At 45.4% G+C, this 20,976-nt stretch overlaps 2 protein-coding genes across 2 annotated transcripts; one reads left to right on the top strand and one right to left on the bottom strand.

Moving 5' to 3' along the window:
• Window positions 1-3,909: 3,909 nt before the first annotated feature.
• Window positions 3,910-4,894, top strand: LOC124708467 (ubiquitin-fold modifier-conjugating enzyme 1). The gene is made up of 2 exons (XM_047240151.1): window positions 3,910-4,367; window positions 4,476-4,894. Exons 1-2 carry the CDS (start codon window positions 4,035-4,037, stop codon window positions 4,701-4,703), a joined length of 561 nt encoding a protein of 186 aa, XP_047096107.1. The 5' UTR covers window positions 3,910-4,034; the 3' UTR covers window positions 4,704-4,894.
• A 1,778-nt stretch (window positions 4,895-6,672) lies between these two features.
• On the bottom strand, window positions 6,673-9,616 carry LOC124646425 (probable glucuronosyltransferase Os10g0205300). The gene is made up of 4 exons (XM_047186538.1): window positions 9,036-9,616; window positions 8,600-8,849; window positions 7,322-7,532; window positions 6,673-6,933 (listed from the first exon to the last, which is right to left on the bottom strand). The coding sequence occupies exons 1-3, from the start codon at window positions 9,614-9,616 to the stop codon at window positions 7,341-7,343; spliced, it is 1,023 nt and encodes a 340-aa protein (XP_047042494.1). The 3' UTR covers window positions 6,673-6,933; window positions 7,322-7,340.
• Between the last annotated feature and the right edge of the window lie 11,360 nt (window positions 9,617-20,976).

Here is a 20,976-nt window from a genome sequence, read left to right as displayed (position 1 = left end):
TTGATCAAGCAATTCTTTGCTACACTGCCTTCAAGAAGGATGAAGAGCGCACTATGCTGTGGATGACTGGCTCCACCCAATGTGAGGCAACTTTGCGCCGGTTTGCTTCTATTCTTGGCGTTCTCGAGATAGGTGGTCACCGCCTACATGGCCCTCAGAAGACTGACAAGAATGTGCTCTATAATCTATATGACGAGTCTGGAGCTATTGGGACTACCAGGGGGCTTCTACCCATCTATAGTCAGCTGCTCCGCTTCTTTAGGGCCACCATTGCTCCTAGTGGCGGTAACAACGATGCTCTCCGTGGACCTCTTGTGGACCTTATGCATCTTGCCTATGACTGTGCTCAGGATGGTGAGGAGGAGTCTGATTTCACTCTTGATATCATGGACTACATCTTTCATGAGATTCATGATACCATGGTTTCCCGGACCACTATGCCCTATGCTCCATATATTCAGCTTCTCATCAACAACACTGCTGCACTTACTGAAGACTTGGGTCGATTCCCTACAGACAGTCACACTGTCAAGAAAGCCTACAAGAAGAAGCCAGTTCCCCGTGCTGCACCTGCTTCTAGCTCTTTTATGGGAGATACCCGCTCTAGTGGCTTTGCACCCGGTCGCCCTGTTGCTACCCCTGTGATTCAGAAGCATGTGAAAAAGCTTAGTTGGTTTCAGCGCAATGTTCTGTGCATAAACATTGAGATTCACAAGGAAAACTATGAAGCCAGCCGCCAGCGCTCAGAGATTCAGCATACTCAGGCGGTCATTCTTCACAGGCTCAGTGGTGAGCAAGGACCTCCGCCTCAGCCTCCAGTTCACCCCGCCTACAGTGGGTGGCACTCTTCCCAGTTTCAATGGACTGATCTTGAGCAGAGTATTCAGAGGGCTAGCATCGCTCGCGACTCTCCTCCAGCTGCTGACAGTGATGATGAGTATGCCACCGAGGAGGACTCCACAAGCTGCTTTGCCACTGCACGATGTTGTTGACTTCGCAACTGCCGCACGTCCGCGAGACGCGGGCCAGTTCTGACATCGTCGAGGCTGTCGCCCGTCAGTGGTGTGCGCTCTGCTCTGGGGACGCGTCATTGGCTCCAGTCTTCGTCGTCTCCGTCGCGGTGGACAGAGGAGTACACCGTAGCATCGCGCTTGGGGCGCCACACCTGGCTTGCTCCTGGTACATGCAACAACGGCGCCGGGTGCTGGCTTGGGCGTGTCTTCCGGCGAGGAGGAAGCGGGGCGCCGGACAAACAGGGCGGGGGCGTGGTGACGGGACGGAGAATAGGCTGTGCGTGGCCTCCGATGCGTGGCATTGCTGGTCGTAAAGGCGGCGGTGGTGGTCGGGCCGGGATGGATCTGGCCGGGAGAAACACGTGCAAGGCCTCCGTTGCGGAGGTGCGTGGAGATACTGGTGGAAAGGGCGGTGGTGGTCGGGGTGGACGGGGCGAGTTGGATCTGGCCGGGAGAACTGGGCCTTATAACGCGAGTGATCGTCAGAGTGATGGGCGGTACTTGTGGTCCAAGCCTGCACCGGGTTCAGACATGGTAGGATGACAGTGGTCCATGTAAGAACTATAGTTGGACCATTAAAAAGCCATTTCTGAAATTTCCTCTTTGGAGCAATGGACCACATCTAAACAATGGAACAATGCATACAAATTTTCATTGCTTGCACGAATCTTCAAGGTGGTGTGTGGTGAGAGATGTGGTCACCACGGTTACCGCACATACATATAGTTTTGTCTATATATATATATATATATATATATATATATATATATATATATTTATATTTATAGGTAAACTAACTGGTGCACCATGGTGCCTGGGCACCATGAATCATAAAAGGAAACATGCACAACAAACCGGGGAGTGATTTGTCTCTGTTTCTGATAATTGGAAAGTGCATTCTCTCTCCTGTTGATATTTGGAAAGTGTTTTTCTCTCCTTTATACACCTATGATGAAATCTGGCACCCACGATATAATTGTACGGTCATGATGTATGGTGCCTGGGCACCATGGTGCCCCAATTGAGCATATGTCTCTTGTTTGAGCTCATGTTGGATATCTCTTGTGTTGAGGCACCTCACACCTATATGTTGTGCATTTGTATTCAAATGCAAATTACTTGTATGCACACATGTAGGGGGAGTGCCTCTATGTTTTGCCAACATGCTTGTTCTCTATAGTGGTTTTCTTGCAAATCCGTATATTGTCATCAAACACCAAAAAGGGGGAGATTGAAAGAATATCTCTCACATTATGTTTTGGAGTGTTTAATGTCAATATATGTGATACACTAATGTTTGATGAAGTGGTGCAGAGAATATATATACATGTATATGAGTGTCTTGCGTGAAAAAACGAGACAAAAAGGAGCAGAAAGTTTTTCTCCAGGCCGGATAATCCTGGCCAGATATTTGCAAAATATCCGGCGCCCCAAAATCGGCTAAGGACTTTTGGCGATGCGGCTCAGTAACCCCCTGGATAGGGGGCCGGACTTTTGCCCGGATTTTCCCGAAGGCCGGATTTTCCGGGGGGGGGGCACGGATTATCCGGCCCTCGAAGAGCTCCAATGGATGGATTTTGAGAGGGGGTATTTATACCCCATTCTTCTTCCTTCCAACCTGCTCAATCATTGCACAAAAATCTGCCAAGCTTCACAACCATTAGAGCCACCTCAAGAACACAAAATTTGCAAGATCTTCTCCTCCATCCAACCAAAGTTCTTGATCTTTGGAGATTCGAAGGAGAAGACCCCGATCTACATCCTCACCGAAGCGATTTGCTTTTCCCCCTCATATGCTTGAGGGCCCTCTTGCTAGGGTTCCTATTTGGAATCTCTAGTTGTTTGTTGTTGATGTATTCTTGTTGATTGTTGTGTTGTTACAGATTTGGGAGCCTCCAATTTGGTTGTGGATGTGTGCCCCAAGAACCTTGTAAAGGCTCGGTTTCCGCCTCGAGGAAATCCCTTAGTGGAAGTGGGCTAGGCCTTCGTGGCGTTGCTCACAGGAGACCTGAGTGAAGCCTTCGTGGCGTTGGTTTGGCTTTCGTAGCAACCACACTCCTCCAAACGTAGACGTACCTTCTTGCAAAGGAAGGGAACTACGAGAATCAACTCCGTGTCTCCGCGTGCTCCACTCTCGGTTACCTCTCTATCCTATTATATCTCCTATACATTGCGTAGCTATATCTTGCTTAGTTGTTGACCTTATCATATAGGTAAACTCACATAGTTGCATATCTAGAGAATTTACCTTTGTGTCAAGCCTAAATTGAAAAAGAACTAAAAATTGGTTAGCACCTATTCACCCCTCCCCTCTAGGTGCGGCATACGATCCTTTCACCTGTGCTCATCGAAGTTCGAGGCAGCTTTGCCTTAGCTATCTCTTGCCAACATGGCGGCAACACTTCAACCTCCGACGAGGAGGACTCCTTCTCTTTTGCTGCGGAAGCTCGACGACGCCTTGCCACCAAGTGGTCTCGTCCCGGTGGCTTGACGACGGCCGTCGGCAGAGGACCCACGCCGGAAGGGAGCCCACGAGCTGCTTGCTCTTGTTCCTCGGCGGCGACACCTGGAGGACGCCAGGGTCCGGTGGTAGAGACACGCAAGTCCTTGATTGTTTATCTAGTTAATTGTAGGGTGTTTTCTGTAAAGTGCAAGCCCCTTTCTTCAAATACTAGGTTCTTAGGAGTGTTGTGTAAGGGGCTTTGTGTAAAACTTTGTACCTACCCCTTTAATGAAAGAAGACCCCTCCCCGAGTTCAAAAAAGAAAAATTGAGAGAAACCAAGAGAAAACGTTGCTAGCTTCATGTCTTATCCGAGCCGTTGGTTTCGATCAAACGCCCCCAACGCTCGAGATGGAACCCTTTTGCTTGGCGGCGACCAGCCGTCGGCGTAAAATCCAAGCAGTCCCGAGAATCACATTCGCCTCGCGTCAGATCCACGCGGTAGGATAGAACATAGACGGAGGTAGAGGCGGCGGAGCAGAGGAAATCGACATCAACAGAGCGAGGAGGAGCAGATCCCATGGAGGGTTGGGACAAGGGCACGAAGAGCGTGGTGGGCGAGATCCCGCTGCTGTCGACGCGGGCGGGTCCTCGCGACGGCGATGCGTGGCGGCAGCGGCTCAAGGAGGAGTACCGCGCCCTCATCGCCTACACGTCGGTGAACAAGTCCAAGGACAACGACTGGTTCCGCATCTCCGCCGCCAACCCGGAGGGCACCCGCTGGGAGGGCACCTGCTGGTACGTCCACAACCTCCGCCGCTACGAGTTCCCCCTCCAGTTCGACATCCCCGTCGCGTACCCTCAGGTCGCACCCGAGATCGAGCTCCCCACACTCGATGGCAAGACACACAAGGTTCGTTATCATCATGCTTGCCTGGCCTCTTCGTAGATTGCGTGTTTTTTCTCTCTTTTATTACGGGGGTTCCTGATCTTTGTTGTCGATGGAAATATGATTGCGCAGATGTACCGCGGGGGGAAGATCTGCCTCACCGTGCACTTCAAGCCGCTGTGGGCCAAGAACTGCCCAAGGTTTGGGCTCGCGCACGCTCTCTGCCTCGGGCTCGCGCCGTGGCTCGCGGCGGAGGTGCCCATCCTGGTGGATTCGGGCATGGTGAAGCACAAGGACGACGAGGCAGCTCCTGCAGACGCTGCGGCTGCGTCTGGCTCTGCTGCTGCTGCTTCTTCTTAGCTCTAAAATAATGCAGTTACAGTATGGCTGTTGTCAAGGGGATTGGAGGATTGAAATTACACTGATCGGTTGTGGACTAATAAGAGCAATTCCTATACTCTAGTTATCATGTGCTACTTGTGGTTCCATATTTTGCTTATGCGCTAATTGCTGGTCAGAAGTTTAGTTGATTTGCTGACTGGTTTGGTACACATAGAACTAGCATATTTGCATCCAACACTATGATTCCACAACAACTTTTGAACAAACCAATAGCCTCAAGTCTCCTGCTAGCTGCTGGATAGCAATGTGTGAGCTTAGGTAGATGCTGTTTATTTAGGATGGGACCAGATGCTTATGTTGGCCTGTTGGGTATAACAAAACACTGTTTTCAGTCTCAACAAAGAACATCAGCATGACTGGGTGCCCAAGTATTGTTTTGAAAGTCTTTTGCCTTACCAATACCATCCCAGAAAACATGAAATTACTTGAAATAAGAATCTGAGCAAATAGTTTGTTTTATTTGTTTATCTACTCGAGTTGTAAATTTTGCATGCTTTGCGGTGTATATTGTTTTGACTAGTTAAGTTTGGATGTCTGTTTGTAGCGTTGCTGCCATTGTGTTTTTGATTGAGTTTTTTAGCTTTTATACTGGCTTGATCTTTCATGTTTAGAAGGGTAGAATTGACTTAAGGTGGTATCAGTTCATTAAATTTATCATTACTATGTGCTATAGGCTACCAAGACTAAACGGGTTTATACTGGTTGCCAACAAGGTGATAGTTGAACCAAGGTACTAGAGTTCATCTATCGTTTAATGTGAGATGCATAGCTCTCCCGTGGCAACTTATCAGATGTGTGTTATTCCTGATTTTCTCATACTGTATGTCAAGTTTGATTCATAGTTATATCGAGAAAATACTGCACATACTGCTGTAATTATGTATTTTAGTTTAGGTGCATAGGTCTGTACTTTTTTCTCTGCTCTTGTAATTATGCATGTATATTATTTCTTTTGGTGAGTAAGGAATTGGGCTGTGGGGCTTCTGCATTGCAGTAACTAGTAAAAACACTATTGCACTTACTGTATTTATAAGGTGAACCAAACTGAGGATTGCGCTTTAGTTTCACTATGGCTCTGCGATGAAAAATGTAACAATTTGCATTTTTCTTAAGAATAGTTTGAATTATGCCAGCATGAGGTAGTAATATTTTGAATTTAATTTGCCACTTGACGATCCTCCTTTGATGAGGAGTACGAGTATGACATAGAGGAAGATGGGGACAATTCTATTATTTTGTTGTTGCACAAGAGCAAGGGGCCAAAGCATGGTGGTTCAGTCTTTAGCCGTGAGAGGATTTGAAGGCGGCAAGTTGAGGCAAGTTGATGCAGACAACAAACTAATGCTCAACTACTTTGTTTCTAATCAAGTGTATCTCGAGTGATTTTTTTTACGTTGATTTAGGATGTCAACCTATTTGTTCAAACTCATTGCAGAAAGGAGTTTCGTTGGAGAACTTGGACATTGAACCTTCCGAAAGGTGACTGCCGTGTTGCGGATAATGTCATGTGGTATTCAGATACCGGTGGGTGGTGGTTGAAGGATTTAGGCCTGAGTAGTTGAGAGCACCCAATGCTAAGACACGGTGTGGCTTCTGGAGATGAACAAATGACATATGCTCGGCTCAATTGACTGGATGCATTAGAGGTGGAAGAATTGTCCCGTAACATAAGCCATGGCCGACATTCAGTGGAAACCGCTGGGTCGTAATTGTGCGAACAAAATCAACTCTGCAACTGATCCAAATATTTTGCATACATAAGCCCGTTTCATGGCTCTCATTTTACACAAAACCCCTCGATATTTCTCCCTATACGTTACAAGGTCCTTAAAAAGTGGCAGTACAGCATCCTCACATGTATCTTGCGGAAAGATGGCATAGAGGTACAAATGCAGAAGGTACAAGTTACCAAAATTGACATCAGAAGTTAGCAGAACCTTGCATATAAGATGTAAAAAATAGGTGCAAGTTTCCATTTGTATGTTGTATGTACACCTAATCCACAAGGGTCCCCTAGTTAACTTTCTCCGACTCTGCCTAAAGAACCACTTTCCCACCCTAATCTTTCATTTTCACACTCTATGGCCTCGCTGGCGTATAGTTCGCTAAAATCGCAAGTGCGAAGCATGTTGTGTTACGGTGGCTTGACGATATACATTCATCCTTTTGGCTGATGGCTGAAGGTTATCTGCTTTAGGAAAATGAAATATTAGTTACTAATACAGTTATAGCACCCCAATCGTCAGAAATGGGGATACGTAGTAAACTGATGAAGCAATTTGGAAACATGAAGGGCACTATAAAACGACTGAGATGAACTACACGTAAATGGAATATGCTGACTGCAACAATTATCATTTTAGTATCAAATCTTTGCTAGAACTATCTGCACTTGTCTGCAAACTATTTGTTCATACGCATTCTTTCTTTCTTACATAGATCAGGAATGGGCATCAGAATGATGGCTAAACTACACAATATTAACATACAAGATGACATTTCCATAAAGCTGAGAGCTGTTTTAGGTTCTAGATTAAAACCCGCTGATAAGCTATTTAAACAATCATGTTTCATACCTGCAATGTAGACAAGGAGCTACAGTCGTGTACTTCCTTCCTGGTTCAGAGGAATAACAACGTCCAGGTTTTCCGTGATTTGCCAACCCTTTGGATATAAAAGATCTCTGTCTTCCATATGAAGATGAAAGTTCATGATTTTTGAACAGCCAGCTGGTATGCCCTCCATATGAGTTTCATCTTCCACAAGCTGTTCTATAAATGTCGTCACCTGTAAGAATTTTCATTTTCAAAGCTATCAGATCAGTAAATAGTTTTTTTTTCTTCTTCGAAAAGACGTAATCCTAGGCCTCTGCATCGGTTGATGCACACAACCATTTTAATTGATGAGTTTAGTTTGTACAAGTATAACTAAATAAACACCAAAGGGTCATATAATCCAACAAAAAAAAATGAAAAATGACTAAAAGTTACTCATGTGACATCAGCTTCCGTGACCAAGAGGTTGCATTCATAAACCAAACCAGAGATCAGTCAACAGCATATAAGCATGTTCCAGAATAAAAATACAAAGGGTAGACACTGTTTAAACATATGTACAAAGGGAAGACAACGAATTGTCACCTTGTATAAGTTTCAACTGTGCAGTATTGGATAAAATCTTCTACATGGGCAACATTTTATGAGCAGGACCAGTCTTAATGGAAGAAATGAAGGCAAATGTATATGATTGCGTTTAGCTAGAAAAAAAATGTGCAAAAGTGTGGCATGCACAACAGACTGTCCGACAGATAATCAGCTTCCGGATAAACTAGACAAATCAAAGATGTGAACACACGCAAGGTGTGTTCAATCTCCTCATCGTGTAATAGGAGATAGTTTGCACTTAATTATGTCTGGAATGCACTTCCACATGCACAGTTGTAGTCCAGTAATGCTTCAAACTTAGGCAACTGCAAATATAAGGTCATGGTAAAAATAACTGCAAATGTAAGGGCATCACCAAGGGAGTTCCCTAAACCATCTGTCTACTTCTTTCCCCGTATGGACAAGATTTAGAGAAGGTTAGGAAACACCCTTGGAGATGTGCTTAGTAGCTGCTACTCGATGAGTTTTACAGCAACAGGAAGGTTATGAACAGGGTCAAAACTCAAAAGTACTCTAAGATTTACATAAATGCAAGAGATGCACTTTTACGGTTGAAAAAACCCACATGCTCCCTTGTACGGAGTATATATTGTATAACAACAAAAAACTATGCAACAGCTTGGCATGAGATGAATGCAACGTGATGAGGAGTTGAATCAAGGCAATGAACGGGGGGCAGAAGCAGCTTACTTGAAACCCCTGCTTGACCGTGTCCAGCAGGCGGATGTAATTCCAGGCCTGATGAGCCCTCTTCTTGGTGTCCCACAGCATAGTGCTGCTGAAAGCAAACCCTGACATGTCCACATGGAACCTACGTAGCCTCCTGCTCTTCTCGGCCGTATGCCACCCCACCACTCGGCTCCCGTTACACACCGGCCCTGCCAGTATCGTCTTACTCTTCCCCGGGGCAAGCATTGCGACAGGCCAGGTGCCGAAACTCCTGAACAGCACAATCAAGATTGCTCGTCAATCAATTGGCATCACTGAGTCCCGGATTTGCAATGATTATTGTAGCATCTAAATTGACTAGTAGTAGAACATTTTAAGGGGAATTGACTAGAATTTCAATCAGGGACCAGGATGGATGCTGAATTGTGGGAACCGTGGAGACGTAATTGGTATTTACCTTATCTGGCGAAGGTGGTGGAAGAGGTCAAGGGAGTAGACGTTGGTCTCGTCGGCGAAGTATACGATGCCGTGCAGGCGGTGGTGCTCGATATGGTCGAGCGCCGCGTTCCGGCGGCGCAGGCGGCTGTCCACGGGGAGGTCCTGCCTCCGGCGGCGGGGCTCCTGGGGCGGCTCGGGGGCGGGGGAGGATAGGTGGCGATACATGACCCCGCAGCCGCGGAGCAGAGCGGCCGTCTCGGTTGTGGCGGCGCCATCCTCGACGACGAGCCAGAGCAGCGGGGACGGCGCGAGGCGGAGCGTGTGCGCGAGCCGGCGCAGGTAGTAGGCCTGGAGCGGGCGGGCGCGGGTCGGCGTGACGACCAGGAGCAGCTTCGGCTGTAGAGGCTTCGGCGCGGGCGGTGGCGGCGGCAGCGGGTGAGGGTCCGTGACGGCCTCTGGAGCGGAGGGCAGCGGGAGCTGGTGGTCGAGGTGGAGGTGGCGGTGCGCGAAGAAGAAGAGGCCGGCGACGAAGCCGAGGAGGAAGCAGATGAGGAAGCACGGCGCCGAGATGGGGCGCCGCGGCGAGCACGGCGGCGCCATGTGTGTGCGCGCCCGAGGCTGTTTGGTTTTCTAAGCAGCGGCAGGCGCCGTGGCCATGGTTTTGGGGGAAGCGGGCGGAGGTGGACCTGGTCGCGGTGGCGTGGCCGCGTGGGTGGACGACGGGGTCGGACGCGCAGCCGGAATGGGCCGCCCAGCCGCGGATGTCTGGGGAATGTCACTACGTCACCATGGCGGCCCGGTTGGCGTCGGAGTGCCGACGAACTGGACACGAGGATGATTTTGTTTCTCTCCCTAAAAAAGTCCATGATTCGACGCCAACAAGAAAAGTAAAAATAAAGGACGTTGCTACCTGGCGGCGCCGCATATAGGTGAATTCGTGCGGCGGCTGCTACCACTATGTTCCAAAAGTCGCGAAACGCGCTGCTCTTTACTGGACACGTTGTTTTGGATGTCAGACAACACTTGCTCTTTACCGACATGCAGTGGCAGCAGGCAAAGTTGTCTTTTGCTGAATAAAATATGAGAACGCGAGAACGGATGAACTGCACTAGGTTCGTTGCCTCATATTTTGCAGGACCATTTACTACGTGGCATAGCTGCCAGGTTTAATTCGGCATAGCTGCCAGGTTTGCATGGGACGATGTAAAAATACACATTCTCTCCTCTATATAATTGCCTGATTAATTCGACATAGCTGCCAGGTTTGCTAGTAATGTTACTGATTAGCATACTATGTACTACATCGCTACCAGATTAATTAGCCCTAATTGCCAGGTTTAACCGTTAAATAATTATCATATTAACTGGAGCCTAAATTGCCGGATTAATTACAAACAGCTGCCAAGTTCACGTCTAACTAATTGCCAGATTAAATTATTTTCCAACGTAATTAGTGCCTCAGTTTCTCCCCATCTCCTCTGGTTCACGGAAACACACCGCCTATGGCGTCGCAAAGGCAGACAAGGCCATTGAGGAAAGGAGAAAAGAGATGGCGATGAAGAAGACCAGACAAGCCGGTGGGCGTCTCCTCCTTGCAGGAGTGGCTTCATGCGCTCTCGGCGTGAAGCTCCCCGCACGGCGCCGATGTTCCTCCTCCTCTCGAGTCTACGGGCGCCGTGTTCCTCCACCTCCGGGGCGCAGCTCCTCCCCACGGTAGTGCTCGGCGGCGGCGACCTCTCCCGGCGGCGGCCTCCCTGCGGAGGTGCTCGGCGACGGCGCCCTCTCCCGGCGGCGGCCTCCCGCTGAGGTGCTCCGCGGCGGCGACCTCTCCCGGCGGTGGCCTCCCCGTGGAGGTGCTCGGCGGCGGCCTCCCCGCGTAGATGCTCAGCGGCGGCGACCTCCTTCGGTGGCGGCCTCCCCGCGGTGGTGCTCGGTGGCGGTGACCTCTCCGGCGGTGACATCGTGTGCTGCTCCCCATGGTGGTCTGAGAGGGATTGCGTGTGTGGCTAGAAGCTCATGGGGAAGAGATAAGGTGCACGCGGGTCAGCTCCAGTGCCTATAAGGACGCGATGCGTTTCACCAATTGTAAGGCACCGCCGCACGCAGGAGGGAATCGTGCGGCGCTTCTCCCTAGATTTTCCCAAAAATAAAACAGCAAAGCAACTTTTTTTTCGAAATTCCACCCACCTATTTATAATCATCAACAACAGTAGTACAAAAAGGCCAAAAGTAATGAAAATTACAAATAAGTAATTGGACCACCTATCGACAACTACGCCGTCCTCACCCCTCCATCACCGAAGTCAAGGCAAAACGTGTCGTAGTAGAGCTTGTTATAGTAGAGAGATAGGAAGTCGTCGTGCTAAGGCACCAAAGGACAATCGCATCAGAGCAAGGATAGAGTGGAGAGGAACCGGTACGGTGCCAAGGAAACCCAGGAGGCGGCAGAATAAAGGCAAAAAACCCATCTAGGGTTCCGTCCTCCTCGCCGGCGATACCGTCGGTCCGCTCCGCCTCCGGTGGCCTTCGGGCCTTGGAGGTGTGGTGGACCACGGTCCCTCGTCGGTGGGGAGTTTCTGTTCTTAATTTAATTTGCTTTTCAGTCTCTTTTTTGGGATGGTGAGGCGGCGGCTACATCCTAAAGTCAGAATAAGGTCCTCCCCACCCTATCCTCGCTCCGGTGGTGCATCTAGCGCTGTCGGAGGGCGCGTGGAGTTGTGTGCCCGTCGGATCTCGTCGGGATCCGGTCGGTTTTCATGTTTGTTGGTGTGGTTTCATGATAGTCTCTTCCGATCTACGGTTGTCATCATTGGTAATGGTTGCTGCTCTGGTGCGCTGGTCCTTTGGGACCTTAGCACGACGACTTCCCGTCTGTCTACTACAACAAGCTCTACTACGACAAGCTTTGCCTAACTCCGGCGATGGAGGGGCGAGGACAGCGGCGCGCCTTCGGCTCGTGCTAGTGTTTGTAGTCGTCGCTAGGTGGTCCGAATACCAATTTGTAATTTTCTTTACTTTTTGGATTATTTGTACTACTGTTGATGATTATTAATAGATCGGTGGATTTCTCGCAAAAAAAAAGGATAGAGTGGAGAGAACCTTATTTTAACTTTACACTAATTGCGAAAAAGCCATAGGGGCACGAATAATGGAAGCGGGCCCCACCTAGGGCACGCGACTGCTATTTTGGCCGCATGATGGCACGCGACAAGTAAGACCATAGTGGTAGTGTATGGTCTGGTAAGGCACGCGACTAGTAAGTGGGACCACCTGCACAAATGAATAGAAATTTTTTACAACGGGCACAAATAGTGGCACGCGACAGGTATACAAATAGTGGTAGTGCGCGGGATTTGGCACGCGACTGGTATGCGGTGCCCGTACCTAACCAACGCATCATCTTCTCCTTTTCCTCCAGGTCGATATAAATCTTTGCGAGTACGTACCATGCATCAATGGATGTACTTTATGAGACGATAAGCATAGTGCATGCGCACCAATTTAGGGGCTATATATATATATGCATGCTTCTGTCATACTCTCTCAAAACACAGAATTTAGCAAAGATTGTCATCGATCGATCGTGGGAAGCTCCTATGGCAGAGCTTCTCGAAGATGCCATATGCTTATAGCTATATAGCTACCACTTATAAGACATCATCGAGAAACTCATCTTAGGGTCAGATCCACACAGCAGGGAGACTATAGGGGCAAGCTTATTGGCAGCATGCCATGTCCGAAGCACGCGGCTAATAATACCCGCAGCGCACCCCCTAGTCACACGCAGCTGCTAGGTTTTAGCTGCATCGTGCTTCCTCCGTCGCACGCGAATACTAACTTATTCACAGCATGCTCCCACTACCACACACTTCTATTATGTCCCGTAAAGTGCTCTTACTAATAACCTCCCTCCACTCTTTCCTCATTCTAAACCCCCAAATCCGCCTGAGCGAAACCTAGCTAGCTGACCGCCGGAGCCGCCGCCACCTTCCCCGACGCGTCGCCGCAGACCGCCAGCGCCGCCACCTTCCATGATCGCTCGCACCGCTGCCTTCCTCGACCAGTCGCCGTCGCCACCGCCACCGCCACCTACCCCCCCCCCCCACCGTGCGTGTACCCGATTTGTATGTTATATATATTTGTATGCTATAGATTTGCTGCTAATAATGCTATAGATAATTCATAGTCATTGTCATATGGCCGATGATTTGCTGCTAATAATGCTATATATGTGTATGCTATATTTGTAATGGCTGACGATTAGAATTTTTTGGCATCGATCCTAGGGTGGTGTGAGCGAGCCTTGTCATATGCACAAAAACAAATCTTGTGCATCGTACTTGGCTCGCTCACCACATCCCTGTGATTTTTGGGTTCAATATAAATACAAGGCCTTATTTGAAGTTCATTTTAAATCCCTAATTGTTAACATAAACAAACCATTATGCATCAAATGAATTTTATGAATCCTTGCGCAACTGTGGACAATATAGGCATATGGATGAAAAAATTGTCATACTGTTCAAAGAGGAAAATAAAACCATGTTGGTATGTTTTAGTCTAATTAGTTAGTTGTTCATATATATAGTTGCTTGACTTGTATATTTGATCTAATTGTTGTTTCTTTAGTAATTCTGTTTAGGCTATTCCATGTAGCGCAAGAAGTGACTTCATGGAGCATGTACATAGAAACATTAACCAACTGAGAATGTTTGAAGTCGTCCTCCAACAGGACACACTGATCATAGGGGAGAGGACCTTCATTGTTGAAGTCATCAATGAGGAAAACCCAACCTATCTTCACGGGTTCGTTGGATAGAGATGATAGGCCAAGACTAAGTGTTATTTCTACTTGGATAATTTATACGGGGAGACCTTCTTCTACTAAAAACAACGGGCCGCCTCCTTGATACGTCCAATTTGCATCACTATTTTATATCATAATTTGTTGTTATTCATTGATATATTTCATATTGGGACACAATACTTATGTTATTTCATCTATTTTGCATGTTTCATGATTATTTGGAGATCGAGCACCGGAGCCAGGATTCTGCTGGAAAAAGCACCGTCAGGATGCAATATTTCGGAAGATCAATTGTGGAAGGAAGTTTTACCAAAAATCCTATTTCCGGATGACGAAGGAAGCCGAAGGGGGAGCCAGGTGGACCCAAGGTGGGCCCACACCATAGGGCGGCGCGGCCCATGGCTCCGGCCGCGCCACCATGTGGTGTGGGGCCCCCTCAGCCTCTTTCGCCTCCTTTTCTTCGCGAAACCCTTCGTCCCGAAGACCGAAGCCACGGAGGAATCCTCACGAAGGGTTACGACCGCCTCTCGCGGGGCGGAGAACACCGGAGAGAAAAGAGCTCTCCGGCGGGCAGGAATCCGCCGGGGAAATTCCTCCCGGAGGGGGAAATCGACGCCATCGTCACCGCCATCGAGCTGGACATCATCTCCATCACCATCATCATCATCTCCACCATCATCACCGCCATCTCCACCGCTGGACATCGTCACCGCTGTAGCAATTTGGGTTTGATCTTGATTGTTTGATAGGGGAAACTCTCCCGTACTCGATTTCTACTTGTTATTGATGCTATTGAGTGAAACCATTGAACCAAGGTTTATGTTCAGATTGTTATTCATCATCATATCACCTCTGATCATGTTCCATATGATGTCTCGTGAGTAGTTCGTTTAGTTCTTGAGGACATGGGTGAAGTCTAAATGTTAGTAGTGAATTATGGTTGAGTAATATTCAATGTTATGATATTTAAGTTGTGGTGTTATTCTTCTAGTGGTGTCGTGTGAACGTCGACTACACGACACTTCACCATTTATGGGCCTAGGGGAATGCATCTTGTACTCGTTTGCCAATTGCGGGGTTGCCGAGTGAGTGACAAACCTAAACCCCCGTTGGTATATCGATGCAGGAGGGATCGCAGGATCTCGTAGTTTAAGGCTCGTGGTTAGATTTATCTTAATTACTTTCTTGTAGTTGCGGATGCTTGCAAGGGGTATAATCACAAGTATGTATTAGTCCTAGGAAGGGCGGTACATTAGCATAGGTTCACCCACACAACACTTATCAAAACAATGAAGATTAATCAACTGTATGTAGCGAAAGCACTAGACTAAATTCCCATGTGTCCTCGAGAACGTTTGGTCATTATAAGTAAACAAACCGGCTTGTCCTTTGTGCTAAAAAGGATTGGGCCACTCGCTGCAATTATTTCTCTCGCATTTTACTTACTTGTACTTTATTCATCTGTTACATCAAAACCCCCCGAATACTTGTCCGTGAGCATTTACGGTGAATCCTTCATCAAAACCGCTCGTCAACACCTTCTCGCTCCTCGTTGGGATCGACATTCTTACTTATCGAAGATACTACGATACACCCCCTATACTTGTGGGTCATCAAGACTATTTTCCGGCGCCGTTGCCGGGGAGTGAAGCGCTATTGGTAAGCGGAATTGGTAAGGAAAACCTTTATCGTTTGTGCTGATTTTATTTCTGCTCGTCGCTATAAGTCATTATGGAGAGATCTTCTCTTCAATTTCTATTTGGAAAATCTACTACTACCGCAACGGTAGTGGATGAGGCACCAGGTGAGGAAGTAATACCATATAAAATACCTACGAAAATTATTGAACATGTTATGGATAACCGCTATGAAGGGGATGGAACTCGTCCATCCCGGTGATCATTTACCGTTTTTGCATGAATTATGCGGGTTATTCAAATGTGCAGGTATTGCTATGAATGAAGTTAGGAAGAAGCTATTCTCTATATCGCTCGTCCGGTAAAGCGGCGCATTGGTATAAATTGCTCGAAGAATGGTGATTCTCTTGATTGGGAGGACATTGTGCCTTTATTTTATTCCAAATTTTATCCTCCAAGTGAAATTCACAAAGATCGGAACCGCATATATAATTTCTGGCCTCATGATGGAGAGAGTATTGCCCAAGCTTGGGGGAGATTGAAGTCTTTAATGCTCAAATGCCCCATTCATGAGCTTCCGGTAATGTTATTATTGATAATTTCTATGCAAAACTTTCTTTTCAAGACAAGACCTTGCCGGATACTTCTTGTTCCGGATCATTTACGCGCAATAAAGAAGAGTTTAAAAGGGACCTTCTTGATCGGATCCAAGAAAATACTCGAAGGTTGGGAGAACGACAAAGATAGAGAATCGGGTATAATTTATGATTATAAATGCATTGAAGCTTTTATGGATACCGATACATTTCGTAATATGAGTGCTACATATGGTCTTGATTCTCAAGTTGCCGCAAACCTTTATAAAGCTTTTGCCTCTCATTATGAATTGCCTAAGAAGAATTTTGATAAGTATCATGAACCGTATAAAGATAAAATTGATTCATCTATTAATAAGTGTGTTGTAGTTGAAACTGCTGATCGTGTTATTCTTGAAGCTTATATTGAAAAAACTCCTTTTCCTGCTAAAATGAAAGAGTACTCGTTATAAATAGTGCGGTTCATAAAAGTGAAAAGAAACCTATAGAACCTCGAAGAACAAATAAAAGTTGAACTCCGTCGTTGCAATAGTTAAAGATCTTGTGACTCGAAAATGTGGAGGATGGTCATATTATTTTCTCGTGAAGATGCTTCTAATATTGTTTCACATCCTAATAAACCCAAACAAGCTAGTGTTCCTATGCTATCTCGTTAGAATTGGTGATCATTGCTATTATGGTTTATGTGATATTGGTGCAAGTGTTAGTGCTATACCTTATGAGCTTTACACGGAGATTATGCACGAAATTGATTCTTGTGAACTTGAAGATATTGATGTGGTTATTCAGTTGGCTAATAGAGAAACTATTTCTCCAATTGGTATTGTTCGAGATGTGGAAGTTCTATGTGGTAAGATTAAATATCCCGCCGACTTTTTGGTACTTGGTTCTGCTCGCTAGTGATTATTGTCCTATCATTTTTGGTAGACCTTTTCTAAATACTTGTGGAGCTATTATAGATTGCAAGAAAGAGAAAATTTTGACTAAATTTGCTGGTGAATCTTATGAGTTTAACTTCTCTAAATTTACCAAGACTCCTTATAAAGCTGATTTGCCTAGTAATGATTTTAAAATGGAGCAAGTAGTGCATCTATTGTTCTTGTTCCTAATAATCCTTTGCAGCAACATTTGGAGAATAGCGAGAGTGAAGTTTTTAGGAAAGAAAGAGATGAGCTTGAGGAGATTTTTCTTCGCCAACCTATTCTCAAGCATGATTTACCGGTGGAAGACTTGGGTACAACACCGCCACCAAAGGAAGATCCCGTTTTTGATTTAAAGCCTTTGCCCGATAATCTTAAATATGCTCATATTGATGATAAGAAAATATATCCTGTTATTATTAGTTCTAAGCTTACGAGTTTGAAGAAGAAAGATTATTGCAAATATTGAAGAAACACCGAGGTGCTATTGGCTATACTCTTGATGACTTGAAGGGGATTTCTCCCTCTATTTGCCAACACGCCATTAATATGGAAGATGATGCGAAGCCTCGTTGTTGAACCTCAGCCGTCGTCTAATTCCCAAGATGAAGGATGTGGTAAGAAATGAGGTATTACGACTTCTTGAAGCTGGTATTATATATCCTATTGCTGATAGTAGATGGGTTAGTCCCGTGCATTGCGTTCCTAAGAAAGGAGGAATAACTTTTGTGCCTAATGATAATGATGAGCTCATACCTCAAAGAGTAGTTGTAGGGTATAGAATGTGCATTGATTATCGAAAAGTTAATAAAGTTACTAAGAAAGATCATTACCCTTTACCATTTATTGATCAAATGTTAGAAAGGTTATCTAAAAATACTCATTTTTGCTTTCTTGATGGTTATTCTGGGTTTTCGCAAATTGCTGTTAAAGCTAAGGATCAAGAGAAAACCACTTTTACTTGTCCCTATGGAACTTATGCTTATAGGCGTATGCCTTTTGGTTTATGTAATGCTCCTGCTACTTTTCAAAGATGCATGTCTCGCTATTTTTCATGGCTTTTGTGAGAGTATTGTGGAAGTATTCATGGATGATTTTTCTCGTCTATGGGAATTCTTTTGATAGTTGCTTGCGAAACCTTGATAAAGTTTTGCGAGAGGTGTGAAGAAACTAACCTTGTTCTTAATTGGGAGAAATGCCACTTTATGGTTAATGAAGGAATTGTATTGGGACATAAAATTTCGAGAGAGGTATTGAAGTTGATAGAGCTAAAGTTGAAGCCATTGAGAAGATGCCCTATCCAAGGGATGTTAAAGGTATTCATAGTGTTCTTGGTCATGCTGGGTTTTATAGGAGATTTATTAAAGATTTCTCCAAGATTTCAAAGCCTCTTACTAATCTTCTTCAAAAAGATGTACCTTTTGTTTTTGATGATGATTGTAAGGAAGATTTTGAAACTCTAAAGAAAGCCTTAACAACTGCTCCTATAGTTGAACCTTCTGATTGGAATTTACCTTTTGAAATTATGTGTGATGCTAGTGATTTTTCTGTAGGCGCTGTTCTTGGACAGCGAGTAGATAAAAAATTAAATGTTATTCATTATGCTAGTAAAACTCTTGATGCTGCTCAAAGAAATTATGCTACTACTGAAAAAGAATTGTTAGCTGTAGTCTTTGCTTGTGATAAATTTAGATCTTATATTGTTGATTCAAAAGTTACAATTCATACTGATCATGCTGCAATTAGATACCTTATGACAAAGAAAGATGCTAAGCCGAGGCTTATTAGATGGGTACTTCTTTTGCAAGAATTTGATTTACATATTGTAGATAGGAAAGGTGCTGATAATCCTGTTGCCGATAATTTGTCTAGATTGGAAAATATTGCTTATGATCCTGTTCTCGTTAATGATAGTTTTCCAAATGAACAATTGGCTGTAATAAAGGTGAGCTCGCGAGACAGTCCTTGGTATGCTGATTATGCTAACTTTATTGTTTCCAAGTACTTGCCTCCAACCTTTTCAGCTCAGCAGAGGAGGAAATTATTTTATGACTTGAGGCATTATTTCTGGGATGACCCACACTTATATAAAGAAGGAGTGGATGGTATTCTGCGAAGGTGTGTTCCCGAATATGAACAACAAGAGATATTGAGTAAATGTCATGGCAGTGCTTATGGAGGACATCACGCCGGAGATAGAACCGCGCAAAATGTTCTACAATCAGGTTTTTATTGGCCAACTCTCTTCAAAGATGCAAGGAAGTTTATTTTATCTTGTGATGAATGTCAAAGGGTTGGTAATATTTCCAGTACGCAATGAAATGCCTATGAATTATACTCTTGTTATTGAACCGTTTGATTGTTGGGGATTTGACTTCATGGGACCTTTTCCCTCTTCAAAAGGTAACACTCATATACTTGTTGCTCGTTGATTATGTTACTAAATGGGTGGAAGCCATACCTACAAAAAGTGTTGATGGTGAGACCTCTTTAAAAATGCTTTTAGATGTTATTTTTCCTAGATTTGGAGTACCTAGATATATTATGACTGATGGAGGTTCTCATTTTATTCATGGAGGTTTTAGAAAAACTCTTGCTAAGTATGGTATTAATCATAGAATTGCTTCCGCTTATCACCCTCAAAGTAGTGGTCAAGTAGAACTATCAAATAGAGAAATTAAATCTATCTTGCAGAAGACTGTTAATAAATCTAGAAAGAATTGGGCTAGTAAATTGAAAGAAGCACTATGGGCTTATAGAACTGCTTAGAAAAAACCCATGGGAATGTCACCTTATAAAATGGTCTACGGAAAAGCTTGTCATTTACCTTTAGAACTAGAACACAAAGCTTATCGGGCCGTTAGAGAATTAAATAAAGATCCTAAACTTGCTGGTGATAAGAGGTTGCTACAATTAAGTTCTCTAGATGAATGGAGAAGTGAAGCTTATGAAAATGCTAAACTCTTTAAAGAAAAAGTTAAAAAATGGCATGATAGAAGGATCATCAAAAGAGAGTTTAATATTGGGGATAAAGTCCTATTGTATCGGTCTCGCCTCGGATTCTTTGCAGGGAAATTACTCTCGAAATGGGAAGGACCATATGTTGTTGAGGAGGTGTATCGTTCAGGAGCAATTAAAATTAGCCCTCTCCAAGGAAATGCTACGCAAGTGGTGAATGGACAAAGACTCAAGCATTATATCTCAGGTGATTCTTATAATGTTGATGTTGATATTATTCAAGTGGAAACACCGGAGGCTTTCATCAAAGGACAAATTGACAGATCCGCCGTAACTCAACTTTGAATAGGTAACGCGATCGGTAATGAAAAGTTCGCGATTTACTTTCCGAACAATATTTTTGCTGTTTTTGGAAAATAAGAAAAATTACGAGATCGAAACGGAGTGGAAAGGACGCACGAGGGCGTGCCACCACAGCCGGCGCGGCCCCAGCCCGGCCGCGCCGACCTATGGTGGCACCGCCTCGTCGCCCCTTTCCGACTCGGTTCGACCCGGTACTTTCCGTTTGTTCTGAATTTTTTATTATATAATCCCCCGGACCCCTGGAGGTCCGTATATCGTTTTCTCGACGTGTTTTGTTTCGAGCTGTTTCTGCCAGGATCTGTTTTCAGTTTAGAAGCACCATGGTCTCCAAGAACAAGGGCAAGGAGCTTCCGGATGAACAAGACCGTGAGTGGAAAGAAGAGGACGAGAGCGTCAAGGAAGAAGTAAAGGAGGATGAAGAGGAAATCGAAGAAGTTCCACAAGAGCGCCCGCGCACCACAATTGCAAGCATCGGAGTGGTGTCAGACTCGTTCAACGCCAAGAAGAGCGCACGGATTAGGACCGGAGGAGGAGTTCCCCGTCATTACCTAGCTCCAAGGACATCTTCTTCGAGCATTCACCATCCCTTCCGCAATCTAATCTACAATAATCAAATTGAAAGGACCCTCAAGGCAGCATTGCCTAGCAATTGGGATATAGATCGTTCTAACACCGCAGA

This window comes from Lolium rigidum, chromosome 4 (assembly GCF_022539505.1).
Source record: "Lolium rigidum isolate FL_2022 chromosome 4, APGP_CSIRO_Lrig_0.1, whole genome shotgun sequence".
Taxonomy (NCBI): domain Eukaryota; kingdom Viridiplantae; phylum Streptophyta; class Magnoliopsida; order Poales; family Poaceae; genus Lolium; species Lolium rigidum.
This window is presented reverse-complemented; position numbering and strand designations above follow the sequence as displayed.

Excerpts from the sequence above, each read along its gene's own strand:
- LOC124646425 (XM_047186538.1), bottom strand. The coding sequence starts at position 9,616 with ATGGCGCCGCCGTGCTCGCCGCGGCGCCCCATCTCGGCGCCGTGCTTC. Across the intron at positions 8,850-9,035 it reads CACCACCTTCGCCAGATAAG|GAGTTTCGGCACCTGGCCTG; the intron begins GTAAATACCAAT and ends TGTGCTGTTCAG. Across the intron at positions 7,533-8,599 it reads CGGTCAAGCAGGGGTTTCAA|GTGACGACATTTATAGAACA; the intron begins GTAAGCTGCTTC and ends AAATTCTTACAG.
- LOC124708467 (XM_047240151.1), top strand. The coding sequence starts at position 4,035 with ATGGAGGGTTGGGACAAGGGCACGAAGAGCGTGGTGGGCGAGATCCCG. Across the intron at positions 4,368-4,475 it reads TCGATGGCAAGACACACAAG|ATGTACCGCGGGGGGAAGAT; the intron begins GTTCGTTATCAT and ends ATGATTGCGCAG.